Source organism: Lathamus discolor, chromosome 9 (assembly GCF_037157495.1).
Source record: "Lathamus discolor isolate bLatDis1 chromosome 9, bLatDis1.hap1, whole genome shotgun sequence".
In the NCBI taxonomy this organism is placed as follows: domain Eukaryota; kingdom Metazoa; phylum Chordata; class Aves; order Psittaciformes; family Psittacidae; genus Lathamus; species Lathamus discolor.
In genome coordinates this window covers 14,484,375-14,501,850 of record NC_088892.1, presented here as the reverse complement: position 1 = coordinate 14,501,850, position 17,476 = coordinate 14,484,375, and the positions used below count along the sequence as shown (strand labels likewise).

Here is a 17,476-nt window from a genome sequence, read left to right as displayed (position 1 = left end):
AGCTAGTGCTACCTATTAACAGGTTTGCCAGCACTGGCCTGTTTTGATTTTTGTTCAGGCTGTGTTCTCCCTAGCTGTTACAGATCTCATGTATTTGGACTAGGATTTTCCCAATCAGACAGAAACATCGGCTACTTTCTTTGGTAGTTGTTTTCAAGACTAAGATGGTTGTTATGCAACATTAAAATGCTCCATTAACCTTTTCATCTTTTTTTGGAAACTCGGGTGCCCCCATGATTGACCCAACAAATTTTCATGTAGCCAAGATACTTGGTTTTATGTAGGGGACCTGCTTCCTGCTATCCTCTAGAAAAGTCAGCTCCTTGCAGTAACGTTCTGACACTGTTGATTTTCCTGCTGTGCATATGATTAGTAATGAAATTTTTCAAATCATGTCTCTCTGAAGACTTGCGGCACGTAGTCTGGGACCATTTCAGGAGAATAAGTCTTTATAATGTGCCACAATGTTTGTAGATTCCAGGGCTTAGACTGAAAGCCCTTTTGGATAAGGATTGTTTCTCACTTTCTGTTGTCTAGCATCTACTAAGACCCCAATTTGATCAGAAGCTTCTAGTTATTTTAAGTAACTATAGTAGCTTCCATTACTACAAGTAATGAAATAGTAACAAACTCCCTTTGGTCAATTTGAAAAAATCATACCGAATATTCAGTAATCAACAACAATACGCAATAATTTAGGATGCAAATCCACTTGCTCTTCTTTCAAAATAGAATGACCTACAACCTACAACGTAACATTTACTGATGCAGCCTAATGGTGATGCTGAGCCTGTAAGAAATAAACAAAAGATTTGCCTGAACTAAAGAAAACATAGCTCAAAAGGTCTCACACTTTTGCAATACGTTGAAACTAACGAAAAACTCTCAGAAAAGCTATTACTAAAGATAGGTTCTTGTTAATAGTTATAATTTGATACTGCAAAGATGTGATTACGTGCATGATTAACTTCAGGCAAAGTCACTTACTTAGCTTATAATTCAACTGAAGTTCTAATGTTTACATTTGTTCTACAAAATAAATAAAATATATATATGTTACAGTGACTCTTAAAATTAATTGTATCTTTAGACTTGTTTCCATGCTTCTGGCATCTGATGCAGTTATAACGGCCCTCAGTCCTTCGTGAGAATAAATAACTTTTCTAGTCCCTCAGTGGCAACGTGTGGGCCAGTTTCTCAAGGGCTTGGCATTTCTCTAAATTTGGAAATTTCAGAGTATCTGTATTGAGTAGAACCAAGAAATGGAGTAATTTCTGAACAAGAAAACGGCACTGAAAATGCAGACCATTTTTCAGGGAAATGCTATAAAAATATTACTTAAGTATTTCAGGGATGTTCTTTAATGTGAACAGAGATGGCCTCCAGAAATGTGCCATGGAAACAAATCCCTTTAGACACACAAACTGACTGAAATTTTACATAAATAGTCTAAATCTCTCTGTCTGTTCTGCAATGCATGCACATACCATTTTCCACTTGTATCCTCTACTTCCTTAAAGGAAAAAAATGTAAAGCTTGAGTATTACAGACAATATCTGTGCAAACCAGACAGAATTTGGTTGCCTAAAAATGCCAAGATCATAACTGTACTATCTCAGAAATAGCTCTACTGCAGCAGGGGAAGTCACATCAATCTGAACTCATTTCACAGCAGTCCAAAACAAGATCATTTATTTAAGGATCTTTGGAGGAATAAGATACAGTAAGAGGTTTGTACCTTAACACTGCAATATAATAAATGAATATTTAATCTTCTAAATCCTTGTCATGCCACATTATTAATACATTCATTAGCAATTCTTTTCAGAAAGGCTGTTGCTCTGTTCAGGTTTTGATACTTTTCCAAATGAAGAAGATTATTTGTAGAGGCCACAGGGTGTTTTTACAGTGACCCACTTACACATTTTGATGTCCAAATCAAAAACTTTGTTAAAACCAATCCAAAAAGCACTAGCACCAATACCTAGAAAAGTTAGAAGGCAGGAAAACAGAAGAGAAAACCATCAGCAATAAGGACAGTAATGCTCAGAAACCCTTTATTTTCTAAGCAAGATAGTTCTTTGGGTTTTGTTGAGTTTAACTGACTGAAAGTTCAGTTTGAATAAAGTTCTGAATCAGTCACTGGAACTGTAAGCTAAAGAGTACAAGCAATACCTTTGTGGATGTCTACAAAGTGGATGTAGACAAATGTTTGTATTTGCTGTATTCCCTCTTTCATTTGAAATGGAATGAACAAAATTGCTGAATAGTCTGTATTAAAGCTGGTGGGAGGCCAAGGGACAATGTGCACAAATCAAAATAAGAGGTTCTGAGTGGGTATAAGCAAAAGATTTTCAATCATGAGGACAGTCAAACAGTCCCCATCCTTGGAGGGCTTCATGACCAGAAACTGGATAAAGCCCCAGGTGACTTGATCTGACCTTACGGCTGACCCTGTGTGAGGTTGGATTATATTGTCTCCTGAGATCCTATGAGTCTATGATTCAAAACCATAACAAATCACTCAAAACTGAAAAAAATCAGATCATAAAAAAAATGTAATCTCTTTGAAATGTTCTTTACACAATCCTGTTACAAATTTCAGCCAGTTTCAAGCTGTTTGAGTCAAATAAACATAAACTGGACTTAGCAAACAGTTCTTTGACATGAACGGTTTAGTCAATACTGGGTCATGAGTCACAGAGGTTCATACAGGAAACTGTTTGTTGATATATTCCCTAAGAAATTAATGTAACTTATTTCCTACTAATCTCATTAACTCATTAATCAGTCCATTACTATCAGGTTAATGAACAGAGTGAAAAAAATCTATGCAATCCAGAGCTGGGATTTCAGAGGTGCAGCAGAGAAAGAAAATCAAATGCAGAGAAATGACAAAACAGTGCCTAATTAAGGATAATTTAGGTTAACCCTAGTTATGGATAATTTTCTCATGAATATGATGATGGAAAATAGAAACCTATAAGTAGCAGATACCTGAAAGCTGTGTTTTTCCCTTGAGTAACAGCCAGTGTTCTTGCTGCCATTGGAAGAAGAGATGCAGTTTGATGGGAATAGGAAAGCCTTGCATTTATAAGCTGGTCCACAGAAAATCAAATCTGATTCTGTCTCCCAAAAGAGTATGACACTCATTCCCTTTATCCACTATTACAGCACATTCTTAGTTTCCTTTCATTGCAAACAGGTGATAAACATCATTCTCATTATATTTTAGTGAAGATAGTGGAAAAGTCTGAAGGGAAGGCAGAGATAATTAGAGGTATCATCATTATACAGAAATAGGAAAAGTTGAAAAAACATAACGAGCCTTTTCAATTTCAGCAATTAAATCTTAGGCAGGACAAACTTTCCTGTAACTCCTAAACCCATTGCTGCTCAGACAATGCAATAAAATACCCTCTCATTAAAGTTTAAATCATCAAATAATAGTGGCAGTACTGAACACAGTAATATATGGCCTGTGGAAAAGTTAGCATTTAAGCACGTAAAAACCCAATCTTCTTTTGATGTCTTGGTATATTCCTAGCTGAAACTACTGCTAAGTTCACTTGAACATGGTGCCAAATCAGGGACAAACACAGTGTTTACCTTCTTTCACAACTCACTGAGCAGATAAATGCCAAATGAAGAGGAAAATGGTAAACATGCAACTAGTGATTTATTTCCTGTTTGAACTGATTAATGCAAGAAATAATTATCTAGAGCTGGGACTTTGGACTTTGCAAGCATGTGACATATGACCACATAAAAGGTTTTCTATTTATAATTCCTTTGTGCTGGAATATTAATCCTGGTACACAGGTACTATATAAGTCAGTGATATAACAAGTAGAAAAATGCCCAATTCAAGGCAATGCTTGCCTATTCCTTAGGCAGAGGAGTGAAGAGGAACGCTATAATTAACAAACATGTCCCTTTTAAGTGATAACTTTGGTCATACATTTTCCCCACATCCCACTGGGATGTCTGGGAATTATACATAGGGAAATTCAAGATGATCATCCCCATCTAAGCTGGGCAAACTTTTCTGTCATTCTTAAATGCTTTATATTGCTGCTTAAGTAGAAGATTAAAAAATATATTCTTCATGTGACAAAGGGCAGGCGTATTTAATCAAGTATATTCTGACTTTGGACTCAGAATCAATGTACCAGAAGAAGAAGCAGCAGAACAGAGAACAATGGACTAAGTGCCACCAGACTGCTTTCCACGTTAGGATCAAGAATGAGGAATCAGGACTGACAGTTTCAGAAACAGCTTATTTGACTCCTAACAGTCTGCAAACACCAAGGTTAGATGGGGGTTCAGGTTTTCTCCGGCATGATTATCATTAGCCACAGACCCACTTCCATTTAAACATACCTAGTATCTGGGCTACACCACCCAAACAAGGGTGTGGACCATGTTGATAAAGAGTTTGACTTACCAAATTTCAGTTTTACTCTCAAAGCTTCATATTCTGTCAATGCGCTACCACCCTAAGCTCTCACAAGAAACCAGCATGAGGTATCAATGGTGTTCAAGCTTTTTTTCTCACATATGCCATTGGGTAGGTGCCTGGGAACTGTAGTAACAGCCCCAGCAAGCTGCAGTTAACACACACCACCCCCACTGATCAGTGGTGACTGTTGTTTGGAAACTTTGCCCCCCTATGCTTCCTGCATCACCAGCACCCAGCCAACCCTCTGCAGATGCTCCAGTTATCTGGAGCTTCTCTGCACACATCCCAGAGGAGAAAGACAGGAACACAAACCATAAGCACGTGCAGAGCTGCTTGGACACCAGTATGTGTTGCGCAGCTCCCACGACAGAGTTGCTACTCCAGACCCTTTGTATGAGTGACTGCAGGCTAATTATGGGCTGAAGTTAGCAAAGGGATTTTGTCAGCAGAGTGCAGTAAATCAAATCCCATTTTCTGTGGAATGTATGTAATCCAAGAGGTGTAATGATACAGGCCCATCCCAAAGAATACCCAGCTATTAGACAACAGAGTGAGTGAGGAGCTGTGGGTTCAGGAATACCTGCTCTATAAAGCTGTACTCTGCCTTTCTTCATTAGCGGACACAGGTAATGGTCAAGATTCTGCATTGCATTGCTAGTGATACTGTCACTGCTCAGCTAAATTCCTAGCTTTTTCCATATTTGCACACTGTACATAAAACTCAGTGTGTTCTGCCATAGCTACTGATCTAAATTAAATCTGGTACATTTTATAGCTCAAGATGAAGTGACACTGAGATAAGCTATGACAAAACCCCAAAAGTTGGAAGATCTTTTTGACAATCACTATCTGAGGATGTTTTTCCTTCCAGTTGCCCAGCTGAATAGAAACAGCTGGTACTAGCTAATGTTTAGTATTCTTACTTGCTTAAACAGCATTTACAAAATGGAAATCATCTGGAAAATATGGAAGCATGCCTTCTGCGTACCCTTTTTCGTCTTCATGAGAGTTTAGGAAATGTCCCAGACAAAGAACAGGAACAGTCGCCAAACAATGATTAAAAAAACCTTAAAAAATCAGGAATTTAGAGTAATTAATTCTACATGGACGTGATATAACAGCCAAGTAATAAAGCACACTTTATTCCAAACAGTCATTCTTAAATGTCTATGCAAGAACAGTAAAGCATTCAGTTGCCTACCCCTCAGAGCAGATGACAAAGTTGTGCCTTGTCACACAAATTCATGGAGTGAGTTAATGCAGAGGAAATGAGCTGCTGGACATTTTATTTCTGTTGCCTTTGCACATTTCCAGCTCTCCTGATTGGCGTCTGAAGTATTTATTTAGAAAACCAAGAATAAATACGTTTTTATAACATGAATTTAACACTGATTTATTATTATTTTTTTCCTAGCTATGTATTTGCTGGATAATATACTACACCCTTGAAAACCTTGTACTTGCCATTAAACTAAATAACTTCCTACTGTTACCCAGCTGTTACCATAGTGCCTAACACAGGCATTTTCTTTGATGTAGCTGGGAAAAAACAGATTGCACCTTTATTCAGGCAGGAAGCACAGTAGGGGTCACAGGACACGGTAGGCAATATTGTGCCTTTGCATTCATCATCATTTTTCCTTCTTTTCAAAATTTTATTCTATCCCAATATTTAGACAGGTAAATGTCAACCTCCAGAACTAATGGAAGCAAAAAGCCATCTGGCTTTTAACAAGGGTCTCTTGACTAATTCATAGGAATCTTAGGATGCCCATGACACTCCTTCTAGCACACAAAGGCCTCATGAAAAAACAACAAACTATAGAGTTCTATAAAAAACAAACTGTAAAGGCTGATTTATACAACTAAAATATAGATCTTGCTTTTTAACCTGGGCATCACAATTCAGCTAACACCAGGTAGCACTAAGAAAGATGTCCACCACATAATCAAGTATAAGACAAAACCGAATATGATTTCATCACTTAGGAGTGAAGACTACTCTGTGGCAATAATATATTAATCTGAAGAGGAATTGGTACATACTTATTTTCAAAATAGTTTGCTTTGCCTGTATTAACTTCATAAATGACTGTTTATGTTTTAGAGGTTATATATCATACATCTTTATTAACTACAGTATATTTAAGTAAATCCTATCACAAAATGCTTTCTATAGTGCTATAGAAACATTGTGGAATCAGACTCTTCTCCGTGTAGACACAGTTCAGGTTGCAGCAAGGAAAATACCAGTTTGACCCAAGGGAAAAATGCTGCCGTGTTCAAACACGGGGACAGTGAAATCACCTCCCTGAATGTATTCCTGAGCCTGTGACATAATGTGCTGAGCAACCTGACTGAACTTTTTAGGCCCTGCCTCAAGCAGGGCTTTGGATCAGATGGTCACCAAAAGTCCCTTCCAGCCTAAAAGTATTCTATGATTCTGTGACTGTAAAAAACGTAAAAAATATAAATGACTTATGCAAATATATGTAGTTTTATATATAATAGCTAATAGAAAAAGTGTAATACCTACATTATCTGCAACAGAATTTAAAAAATATACTTAAAATGCATTTTGGCCAAGTGCTGAATAACTTAAGTCCTTTATAAAGATTTATATCTCTTTCCCCTACTCCATATCTCTCTTAAACTGAGTCAGTAAAGTTGGAAAAATGACAAGCAAACTGAGTTTAGAACAAATATATCTCTAAAAAATATATCTCTGTAAGTATATTTTATTCATATTTTTATATGTTTTTTATTCCTTTTTTGTTATGCTGTAGTTCTAAATGTAAAATTGGAAATACATAGTCCTTCATTTGATGGTAATTTCTGAGAAAAGGCTTTACTTCATGTGGACTTCCAAGAAAACTCTTTCCCTACCTATGCTTATTTAGTATTCTTAATTATTGTTATTAAAACCCTGCAAAGAATAACATGGAACAGAAAATTGCAGTGTGTTCAAAAGTGTAAATAATCCTGAGCTACAAATCAATATATATAAGTATGAAAAAATACAGCATATCAGGACATGACTTTGCAAACTTTACTCACGTCTAGGCTGTGCAAGTCTTTGCAGGTAAAATTACTCACCACATAAATGTGCTTAAGAATAGGCTCTAAATGGATTGTAAATAACTTACAAAGTATCTACCACACAAAAGAATTGCAGCATATCAGCGCCCACAGCTAATGCCTTGCATTTAATGGAAAAGTTGTAGCATTCACCACAAATTCGCTGTATGATTTACTTAGCATAAATGAAATGTATAGACAATAGACTATTTAGTAATGCTGACTTGGTAAAATTGTTTGACAATAACTGACTATACCTTAATTCCAGGCCTAATTATTTCATAATTATTTAAGTATTTAATAAGCCATTTAATTAACAGCTTAACCCTTACAATAAAAAATACTCTTTCACTGAGTCACTGTTGAAAGCTCTCTAAAATTCCTTTCAGGGACATTCACTTTGTGAAGATTACAAGCCATGAAACCACTTAAAACCCTCATCCTTTAATAAAACTTTGAGTGTGCATATTCTAACATTCAAATACCTAAATATATTTGTAGGTTTAAAGTTGCAGGTGAGAGCCTGTGAGATAAACTTACTGAGACTGGCTAGTGTGTTGCTAACTAAAATGTGAATATTATGGAATACTACTTCTTTATTAGGGCTACAGGACACTCTACTGCGGTCATAGACCCAGATCACAGGCATTTGCTACAAAAATTCAGATTTTGGAACAGTAAAAATTGGCATTGCACTGTATTGGCATGGTATGAAGTCAACATTAGAAAACAAAACATAGACAATCTTTAAAAAAGACTTCATAGCTCTGTCCAAGAGAGAAGACAGCATTTTTACTGAAATTGCTTTCAGTGAGGGATCTAAGCATTTGCAGCATCAGCCAGCATTTTGCAAGAAGGTGCAACACTGAACATTTGTCTCTTTCCTACAAGTCATCCACTTTAAAACCAAATTCTATGATGTAAGCCTGTATTTCAGTTTACAATACATTAGTTTGTCTCTGTTAGGTTGTCCCATTGTTGAATAACAAATCCAAGTAAAAGAGAAGTTGGGGGGTGCAATTTATAGTTATGACACTGCAGTCATGCTGTTTGCATTCACATATGAAGACGCAGTGTGTTGTAATGGAAAGAAACTTGCTATACTGACCTGAAATGAGTTTTCCTACACTTAAAACTCCTAAACAATGGCCTTTATATTGAAGTAATTATCTTCTAGCAAGAGGCATAGCAAGGAAAAGTACATGTTTCTCACAGACTTGATAGCTATTATTTCATAATTATTTAAGTATTTAATAAGCCATTTAATTAATAGTCCAACCCTATTTTGGTATTATTAGGCTGTGCTCAATTAGATTTTCAGATTGTTTCTGTCACATATATTTTGACATTGCACATATTAGCTCCATATTAGCTCCCTTTATCTTCATCTTCTTCCTGTCTGTTAGCAATATACTTCATACAAGAAGTGGTTTAGTTTCCTGGAGTAAATGTGGAATCTAACATTCTGGTCCTCCAATGACTTGATAGCTTTAATCTGCTGTATTTCTCCACGAGTGTCTTATCTTCCTCATCATGAAGGCAAAATTTCACACATTTACATTCCGACTTGCCTACATAAATCTTTGATCCTAACACCTTTTGTTACATTCTTGCTTTTCGTTTATGCACCCCTTGGCTTATCTTCTAAATACACACGTATTGTACTCTCTTGTAATACCTTCTTGTGATATTCCTTAGGCTTGCAGTTCTGTGCTTCTTATCATTCACACATCTCTTAAATATATTCATTTCATGAAACTTTAAAGAATAACCCATCATAAATATATTAGGCACTTTAAAACTGAGCTTATCTTTTATCACAGTGCGTACTATATGCCTGAAATGTAGTTTGTGTCTCCTTTAAAAATCTAAGTATTGGAGACAGAGAATCTATCTCCTTTATTACTTGCATTACTGCAGAGTTTAGGGGCTGTAATGGGTCCCTCTGTAGTAGGTGTTGTACATACAGATCAAGAACAACAGCATTCTGTAAAGTATGGGGCTTGCAGAGGGGCTGGCTGTGAGTAGTAATTCAAATAACACTACAACACTATTCCCCTTCTCAGCAGTTATATGGATTTGCTGAAATTCTACAAACTTTGTGACAAGGGCTATTTTGAAAGTAGAACACCACTTCTACACAAAGCGCTTGGAAGCTGTATATTTCCATTAAAGGTGGAGAATACGGCATGCTCCAGAGAAACCATAGCAGCGTGAACACTGAAACAGGCACAGTGCACTTAAGCCTCATATTTTTTTAATTTTTTTTTTTATTTCAAATTCCTAATTTTCTGCAGTTTCATCCTATTTGTAAAATGATTTACACTTCAATAGAGGAGGAAGTGTGTGCATGACTGAGAAGGCAGATGAAATAAAGATTTTGGACAGGCAAGAGGAATTTCTGGAAAGACTAAAAACATGTGCTGCTTGACCAAATCAAGTGTTTCTTAACCCATATATCCTGATTAGCAGCTAAAGGAAATTAAAAACAGCTAGGAGAGACTCACAGAGATGAATAACATGCAGTAAAATAGGCACATGTATTAGGGATGATAATCAGAAGAAGACATCTATATAGTTGTTTGTCATAAATGTTTATATCCATATTCAAGAGAATTTACCAATTCTGCAAAAATATCAAGCTTCAAACATCAGTGTATCATTGATACACTGAATTGCTATTGGAGGCTGCAATACAATAAATAATGTGATATAATCAAAGAAATGTTTATTTGCAGTTTTAGGTGTCTTATTTAATAAAAAAATCACCTCACAGAGACGTTATATTAGTGTGACCATGTTAAAATTGACCAAGAAAGGCTAACATATAATTAGAGACAGTTTATATTTGTCATAATAATTTTTACTAAAACCTTTTAGCTAATTTTATTAAAAAAACTTACTGAATTTACTAAATGTACTAACTTAATGAATTTAGTAAGTAATTTATAAAATAATACTAGCATGCCTGGTTTACTTTTCAAAGTAGTATGTAAATTTCACTTGAGAAACTAAATTGATTATTTATTGGTAAAAATGCTGAGATAAAGATGAAGAAAATCTGCTTTTCGTTTTGAAAGATCAGACCGCTTCGCCTTGCACAGGGTTCACAACGGGTGCTGAGGTGGTTCATCATCACAGATGGCTCTCAGAATGTTAAAGTACTGGGGCTGTGTATTTTGCACGCCCAGTTACTCAGAACAGAACATGTGCGTGTCACCCCCTCACCCTGCACTGCTTTGCTTAACGCCTTCCAAATACTCAGAACTTGGATAACAAATGAAATAACCCTGAAGGCCTAGCGAGGGCCAGGGGAGCTTCAGGTGCAAGGTGTTCTGCAAATCACACCATTGTCTTTACTTCTTTTAAATTCCTATCTTTAAGTTGTGGTTTGGTGTATTAGCTCTGTTGGTCAGTTACTGCAACACTGCTTGTGTTGCTCACACACCCGCATGAAGCTGGGTGCTGCTTCCGTGCTGCCATGCTTTGCGTCCCTGTGAATTAGAGGACGTTGCTTACATGGGAAGGCAGCATCCGAAAGAATTGGTGTGTTTTCAGCTTTGCGTTATTCAAAGGCAGTGGATGAACAGGGGACACACAGAGATCACAGCTTGTGATCCCGGCCAACTCGGACCCACACACAGAGGCTCTTCAGCTGCAGGGTTAATGCAGCTCAGTTTTGGATGCTTTTTTGGGGAACAGTGATGCAAAGTGCCACATGGTTTTGGAGAAAGCACAGAGCTTTATCCCTATTATAAAATCCGGGTTTAGTTTTTAAAAGCTCTTGCTGCTTTCAATCGACAGTGGTGGAATGTGGGTCACAAGCTCAGGGGTCAAAGAGTAGCGAGCTGGTTTTTAACTGTTAACTGTCAATGAACGTCCTTCTAACGGACTGAAATAAAACGTTTCGTGTCACATACGCGTTAAACACATCGAAACGCACCCAAGCTCCCTCAGCGTTATTTCCTCAGCCGCGTTTACAGCTGTAGAAACCTCCGCTCCCGGCGTTTTTATGTGTCTGAAAGGAGCTGCCTGACGTGGCGGGGGAGGCTGCCCGACCTCAGCAGCGTTACCCGCAGGCCGGGCTGCCCCGATCCGCGGCTCCGGGTGCCCCGAGGGGCCCCGCGGGACACTGCACGCCCAGGGCCGCTGACAAGCGCTCCCCGCGGAGAGCCCGCGCTACCTAAGCGCGATGGCCGCGCGGCGCGCCTTATGTGGTTTCGACGAGCATGCGCGATGGAACGCCGCCCGTCGTCTCCCAGGGTACGGCGCGTCCGCGTCCCGTCGTGCCTCGCGAGCTGTTGCGTCCCCTCTGACCCGGGCTCACGGCTCCACCATCCGGGCTCTCGGCGCCACACGGGGAAGATGGCGGCGCTGCTCCCTGCCGAGTGGATAAAGAACTGGGAGAAAGGGGGCAAGAACGAGTTGTGAGTGCGGGGCCGTACTGCGGGAGGGGCGCTGGGGCGCTGCAGGCCGCTGAGCTGCGGGAGTAAGGGGGAGCTCGGGCCTCAGCAGCCGCGGGAGGCTGGTGGGGGGGCGGCGAAGAGGTAGGAGCGGGCGGGGAGGTCGTTGCTTGGGGATGCGTCCTTGCTGTCGGGGCTGAGCGTCGAAACCCGGGCCGGGCGGAAGTCTTAGGCTCTCTCCTGTCCGGCTCGGCCTCCTTTGTCGGTTGCTAACGACCTCTGCCGAAGCTCGTCCCCCGTAGCTGGGCCTGCTGTCCTGGCGCCCGTTGCCTGCGCCCCCATCGTCCCCTTCCCGGCTCTGGGTCGGGTTTATCGGGCGTTGGACTCCTCTTTAATTACCCACCCGGGGTAACGTAGAGCGTGACTAGTTCTTGTTTCGCTAGCTGTGCAATTCAGACCTTTCTAGCAGAGGTCCCAGCCCCCGTTCTCACTTTTATACTTATTGTGTGGGTACTAGCACGTTATTCTTTCATTCTGGCAAGGTAGCATCAGCTAGTCGTTCCTGTTTTCCCTGCAAGGTAATCTTTGTGCACTGAGGAGATCTGGTTATAGCTTCACAAATCAGTCCAGGTGTGCTAAAAGCTTTCCCTTTTGGGGCCTTCTGTGTGTCTGTTTTAAGCACTCTTAACTTAGCAGGTTCATTAATTATGGTGTGTTTCAGTAGTACCTCTGTTCAGGGAGTTGTTCTATTCCATGTTACTTTGTTGTAGTTAAAAACCCTACAGTCTCAAATATGGGTGATTGGGGAATCATTTTGAGAAATGCTTCTTGGTGCTCATATTTTGTTATTTTCTTTTATTCACCTATTTTAAAAGGTTGTGCAGCTGTGGTAGTGATCTTCCCTCTACATGAAGAAAGAAAGAGGTAGTGAGTAGAAAAGAGACTGTAGAGGCTCTCTGCACAAAACTCAGTTCTTCCCAGAACTTCCATTTTGTAGTGGAGCCCCCCTTTACAGACATGCTCTTTTTGACTTTTCAGTTGTGCTAGAACCATTACATTAACATGTAAGGTTAACATGTTTTGATGTGATACAAGGCCAACGAAAATCTCTTTTGTATCTATGTTTGCAACAATAATAAAAGTGTTCAGGAGCCATCCTCCAAACAATGCTGAGGTTTGCATTGCTTTTTTTTTAATCTCCTGTTTAAGATTTTATGGCAGTAACTGAATTTGCATCTAGCATGGCAATATTTATTCAGTAAAAGACTTTTTTTATTGAATTTGAGTATTTAGGAATTTCTGTGTGAATAACAAACGAAGAAACAAATGTATACTGATACCTTATAAAAGTGCACAAATGACTATAATAAAACAGATTGTCTTCTTATACATAACTTTATATACATGTAGATGCACTACTAGCTTTTCTGTAATGCCTATTAAGTAATTTTTAACTGAATTAGTCACATATCATTATGATTTTCGTAACCTGCCCTGTTACGACCACTGAGATTGTATGGAGTTTGCACGAGGACAGAAATTTCATAGCTGATCATATAATGGCAGCTGCATAGTTTGCATTGAATTCTTGGAACTTTTAACTGTGTAACAGGCAAGTTACATTAGCTGTTGGCCATGTTAGTGTTTTACATTTCTCCCCTCCCCCTAGAGCAGTTCTTAACTGTAATGGGAAGAAAGTTTTAATCTGCCGTGGGACCAATAAAACAAAGAAATAGGCTAAATTCCTGTGTCTGTGGCATTTATACTTCAATGGGAATACTGCTTAAATGCCGTTCCAAGAATGATTTAAAGCAGCTTGCAAAAGAGGCCATACATTTTAGAAGAAATGTGATTGTGCCTGGATAACAGTTGTTGGATTTTGCAGTGATAACTTTAGAAGCATCTGGAATATGTACAGACTTCCTTCCTAGATGCAAAGCAATGTATCATCTCCAGACTAAATCTAGAGAACTTTGTAGGAAACTATTTTTTTGGGGATAAATCTTCAGTGCATAACTTTGTGTTTCTTAGTCCAAGATTTTCTGTCTGTGGTGCAAAATAAGATCGTGGTGCTCTCTTTACATAATGAAACATATAAAATATTTGTAAATGTTACTTAAGCTAAGAGGTGTGCAATTATAATGGTATTTTTTATTTTTCTTGAGTTATTCATCTAATATAGATAGGCCCAGGATTATAAATTGTCTAGGCCACAATTGCAGTGTTCAGGGCTTGTGGTCCAAAGGTAGGACAATGTGTTAATTGGTAAATAAGTTAGAAAAGTTGGGAGGAAAAGGGCACTGTGAAAGGACAAAGCTGAAATTTCTAGCAAATACAGAATTTGCAAAAGTTTTACTCTATGGAAGCCTGGTCTGCTAAAGCCCCTGCATGAAGTCAGAACATTCAGTCTTATGTGGAGGGGGTTGTTTGGTTTTTAAACAAAGTGGTGGGCTTCTTTACAGGGAGACAAATACCAACTTTGTTGAAAAGTGAGGATTAAAGGGAAAAAAAACCCCAAACCTCATAATCAGCAGAAATAAAAGATTAGGTCTTGCAGGAAAAAAAAGAAAAAGATTTGCTGGAGCATGAAATGGCTTACATGATCTCACTAGATCAACCAAAGGTAGTATTTTAGCAATTTCTAGTCACTTAAAACACAGTTTCATGTTTTGGGGGAATATGAAACTGTTTTGAGAGAAGTAAATGATTTGTTTTTATTTGGCAATTCAACCTCTACTGTGATTAATAATGGAAGTTTTAGATGATCCCTGCATGGTTTTTTGGTGGTTTGTTCTTTTTTTTTGAGTGGTATGGTAGTGGTCTGCTTATGCTTGAAAGCATACAGGATTTGTAATGTTGCTGTAGTCAGCGGGAGATGCTGCTACTTGGAGCGGGGAGAGGAGAAAAAGTTTGCTAGGATTTTTTTAAAGAAATCCAGTAAGGAAATTGGTTTTAAATCTTTTGCTGTGAAAAATAATGAACTTTATTTTTTGCTGATGTGATCTGTTATAGCAGTAATATCTAAAACCCAGAAGATAAGAATTTTGTACATGTCTTAAGGGTGTTAATAAGGCAGCATTATCAAGCTTGGGTAGCAGTGAGCATTGACTTACTAGAAATTGTTCAGAGACCTTGTTAAAACTGTACATGCTGTGATTTTAATTAATTCAGCTACTGATGTGCAATAATATCTAATACAAATAGGTAAATGTACATCATGTTGTTGTTTCAAGTGTCCTTAGCTGCCAAAACTATAAATTTGTTCAAACCCATCTCTGTCTAAACACAATTTATTAAATTATGTGCATTTATTTTGCTACTGCAAAATATTGTGATACCACAATATCACAATAAAAAAAGATATTGTGTAGAGATTGAGTTGGATTCTGTGTGGCTGCTTATTGTGCTAATCAGTCTAGACTCCTTTTACACCTATTTGCGTGTACATGTGCTGTCCTTTGTAGTGAAATTATGTTGTTTTGTATAGTGTCTTCCACAATAAGATGCTAGTCTGTGACTGCAGAGCATATAGACATTTCTAATATGCTCACAATGACAAGCACTTACTGTTTGACTGATACCTTGTTTTGTGGTAGATTAAGCATTGAGAACTCTTTAGTGGGAAAGTAGGACTAATAATGTTCTTTGCTGGCAGTTGATGTGGTATGTTATGCTTCAAAATAAACTGAAAAAGCTTAATATTCTGTGAATGTGAGTTTTTGAGACTCGATCTTGCAAGCACTCTCTGCATATTACTTTACTTGTACAAGGAATGTAACGGTGTTGAGTTAAAGGGCTGAGAGTCAGGAAATTGGAGCTTAGTTGTACTTTTGCCACCCTGTCTGCTAAATGCAATTGATTGTACTTCACCTCAAGTAGGGAACTACTCACAGTTGAATTATGCATATAGTTAAATGTTTGCAGGTACATGCCCTTTGTGATAGTTACTGGCATATACTATGTGTGTGGGAGTGTAATGGAGGATATAGGGTATTGTGTATGAACCAATAGGCTTAGTTAGGTCCAGTTGTTGGCTCTTGCTAGCAAAAACGTTGCTTCAGAATTTGTTGTTGAAGTAAATCTATCCCATCTTAGTCCAAAAAAATTAATTTTGAAATGTTGATTGTCAGAAGGGATTTTCTATTTTTTTTATAAGATTTTTTTTCTAGGTTATCATGTTTTTTAAAGTTGTATTTTACATATGTTACACAGCTTTATCTTTGGATGAAGTGATACAGGTTTTAGTAGAGTAGGAAAGTACTCTGTCTGAAGCTTGCAGCAATGAACCCTACAAGATTAATGAAAGTTTCAAATGGGGTAACAGACAGTTTGGGTCAGTTGAACTGGAAAGCGGACCTGATAAATTTCCGTTGTCCTGGGTGCCACTTTAGTGGGAAAGTATTGTTGTGGCTTTCTTTGTGAATTGATTAATCTTCCTAATACTGACATTTTTATTCTTGTGAACATGCAAGTATTATGATTTTAATTTATGATGTGCTTAATTAAGACTAAATGAAGTAATGTCATGGCTTGTTGGTACTGTAAGGGAGGACTTCTGCCTTGTCTTTGATTCATCAGGGCTCTCTCTGCTCTGGTGCTCCTCTGGCCTCCTGGTAAGCTTGCTTCAGTGTTTGAGGTTGGCAGAAGACTTGTTTTTTGACCAGGTTTGCCAACTTAGCTGATTTAATTGACATAAGGGTTAGATCAGGTCAGCCAAGAAGGGAAGAAGTGTTGGTGAATGTGTCCCGTTTCTGCAGCAAGAAGCCATTAATTAAATCAGCTCAGCTGTGCTGCCTGACAGCACCTTCAGAAAGAGTCATCCTCCTTTGGAGATAGAGTACCTGTGTAAAGGAATCTAAGGACAATTATTAATTTAGATCCAAAAAAGAATACCAACATCCTCTTTTTTACTATCAAAGTTTTCCCATGTAGACTTTCACAAAAATAGTATTTTTACCTCTTCCCCCCCCAGTATAATAATTTGGAGGGGGTTAATTACAAATGCAAAGCAAGTTTTTTGTAGACTGATCTTAAATAGGGTTTCTTGTTACATTTATTAGTCGAATGTATGTCTCAAAGTTACTTGAAGTTGATAGTATTACTTTGATGTTGCTGGAAAGGGAATTGGAAGAGGTTAAAACTTATTTTGTATTAGGATGTAGTTAAGTGAACTCTTCAGCTCAAGCAGACAGGGTTGTTGCTCATGTAATCTGGTTAATGATAGCACGTCATGGAGTAGGGGTCAAAGTGTGCATCTGAGTAGATAATTTTTTGGAATCAGATATTTCACATGACTGTTATTTGTATACAGACCTTAGAAATGAGTGCTTACAGGGTAACATCTTTATAGAGAAGTAGTAATTAAAATTTAACAAAATCTGACTTGATTCAAACTGATGTGCTCTTTGGGGCAGTGGGGGAAAAATAACCAATTGCTTCTTTAAAATACCGTTCATGAAAAAGAAAATTGATTACCTATTTCCCTATTTTGCTGTCTCTTTTCTGGTTATTGCCAAACACATATTTTCTTCAA

The 17,476-nt window shown here is 38.1% G+C and overlaps 1 protein-coding gene across 2 annotated transcripts in view; it reads left to right on the top strand.

The window, feature by feature from the left end:
* The first annotated feature begins 11,842 nt into the window (after nucleotides 1-11,842).
* THOC2 (THO complex subunit 2) overlaps nucleotides 11,843-17,476 on the top strand; it is a 50,928-nt gene continuing 45,294 nt past the window's right edge. The window contains exon 1 of one of the 2 annotated variants that reach the window (XM_065689121.1): nucleotides 11,843-11,967. In XM_065689121.1, coding sequence (XP_065545193.1) covers nucleotides 11,906-11,967 — 62 coding nt within the window. In that variant the 5' untranslated portion in view covers nucleotides 11,843-11,905. The remainder of the gene's footprint in view (nucleotides 11,968-17,476) is intronic. The other variant, XM_065689120.1, reaches the window with a different exon arrangement.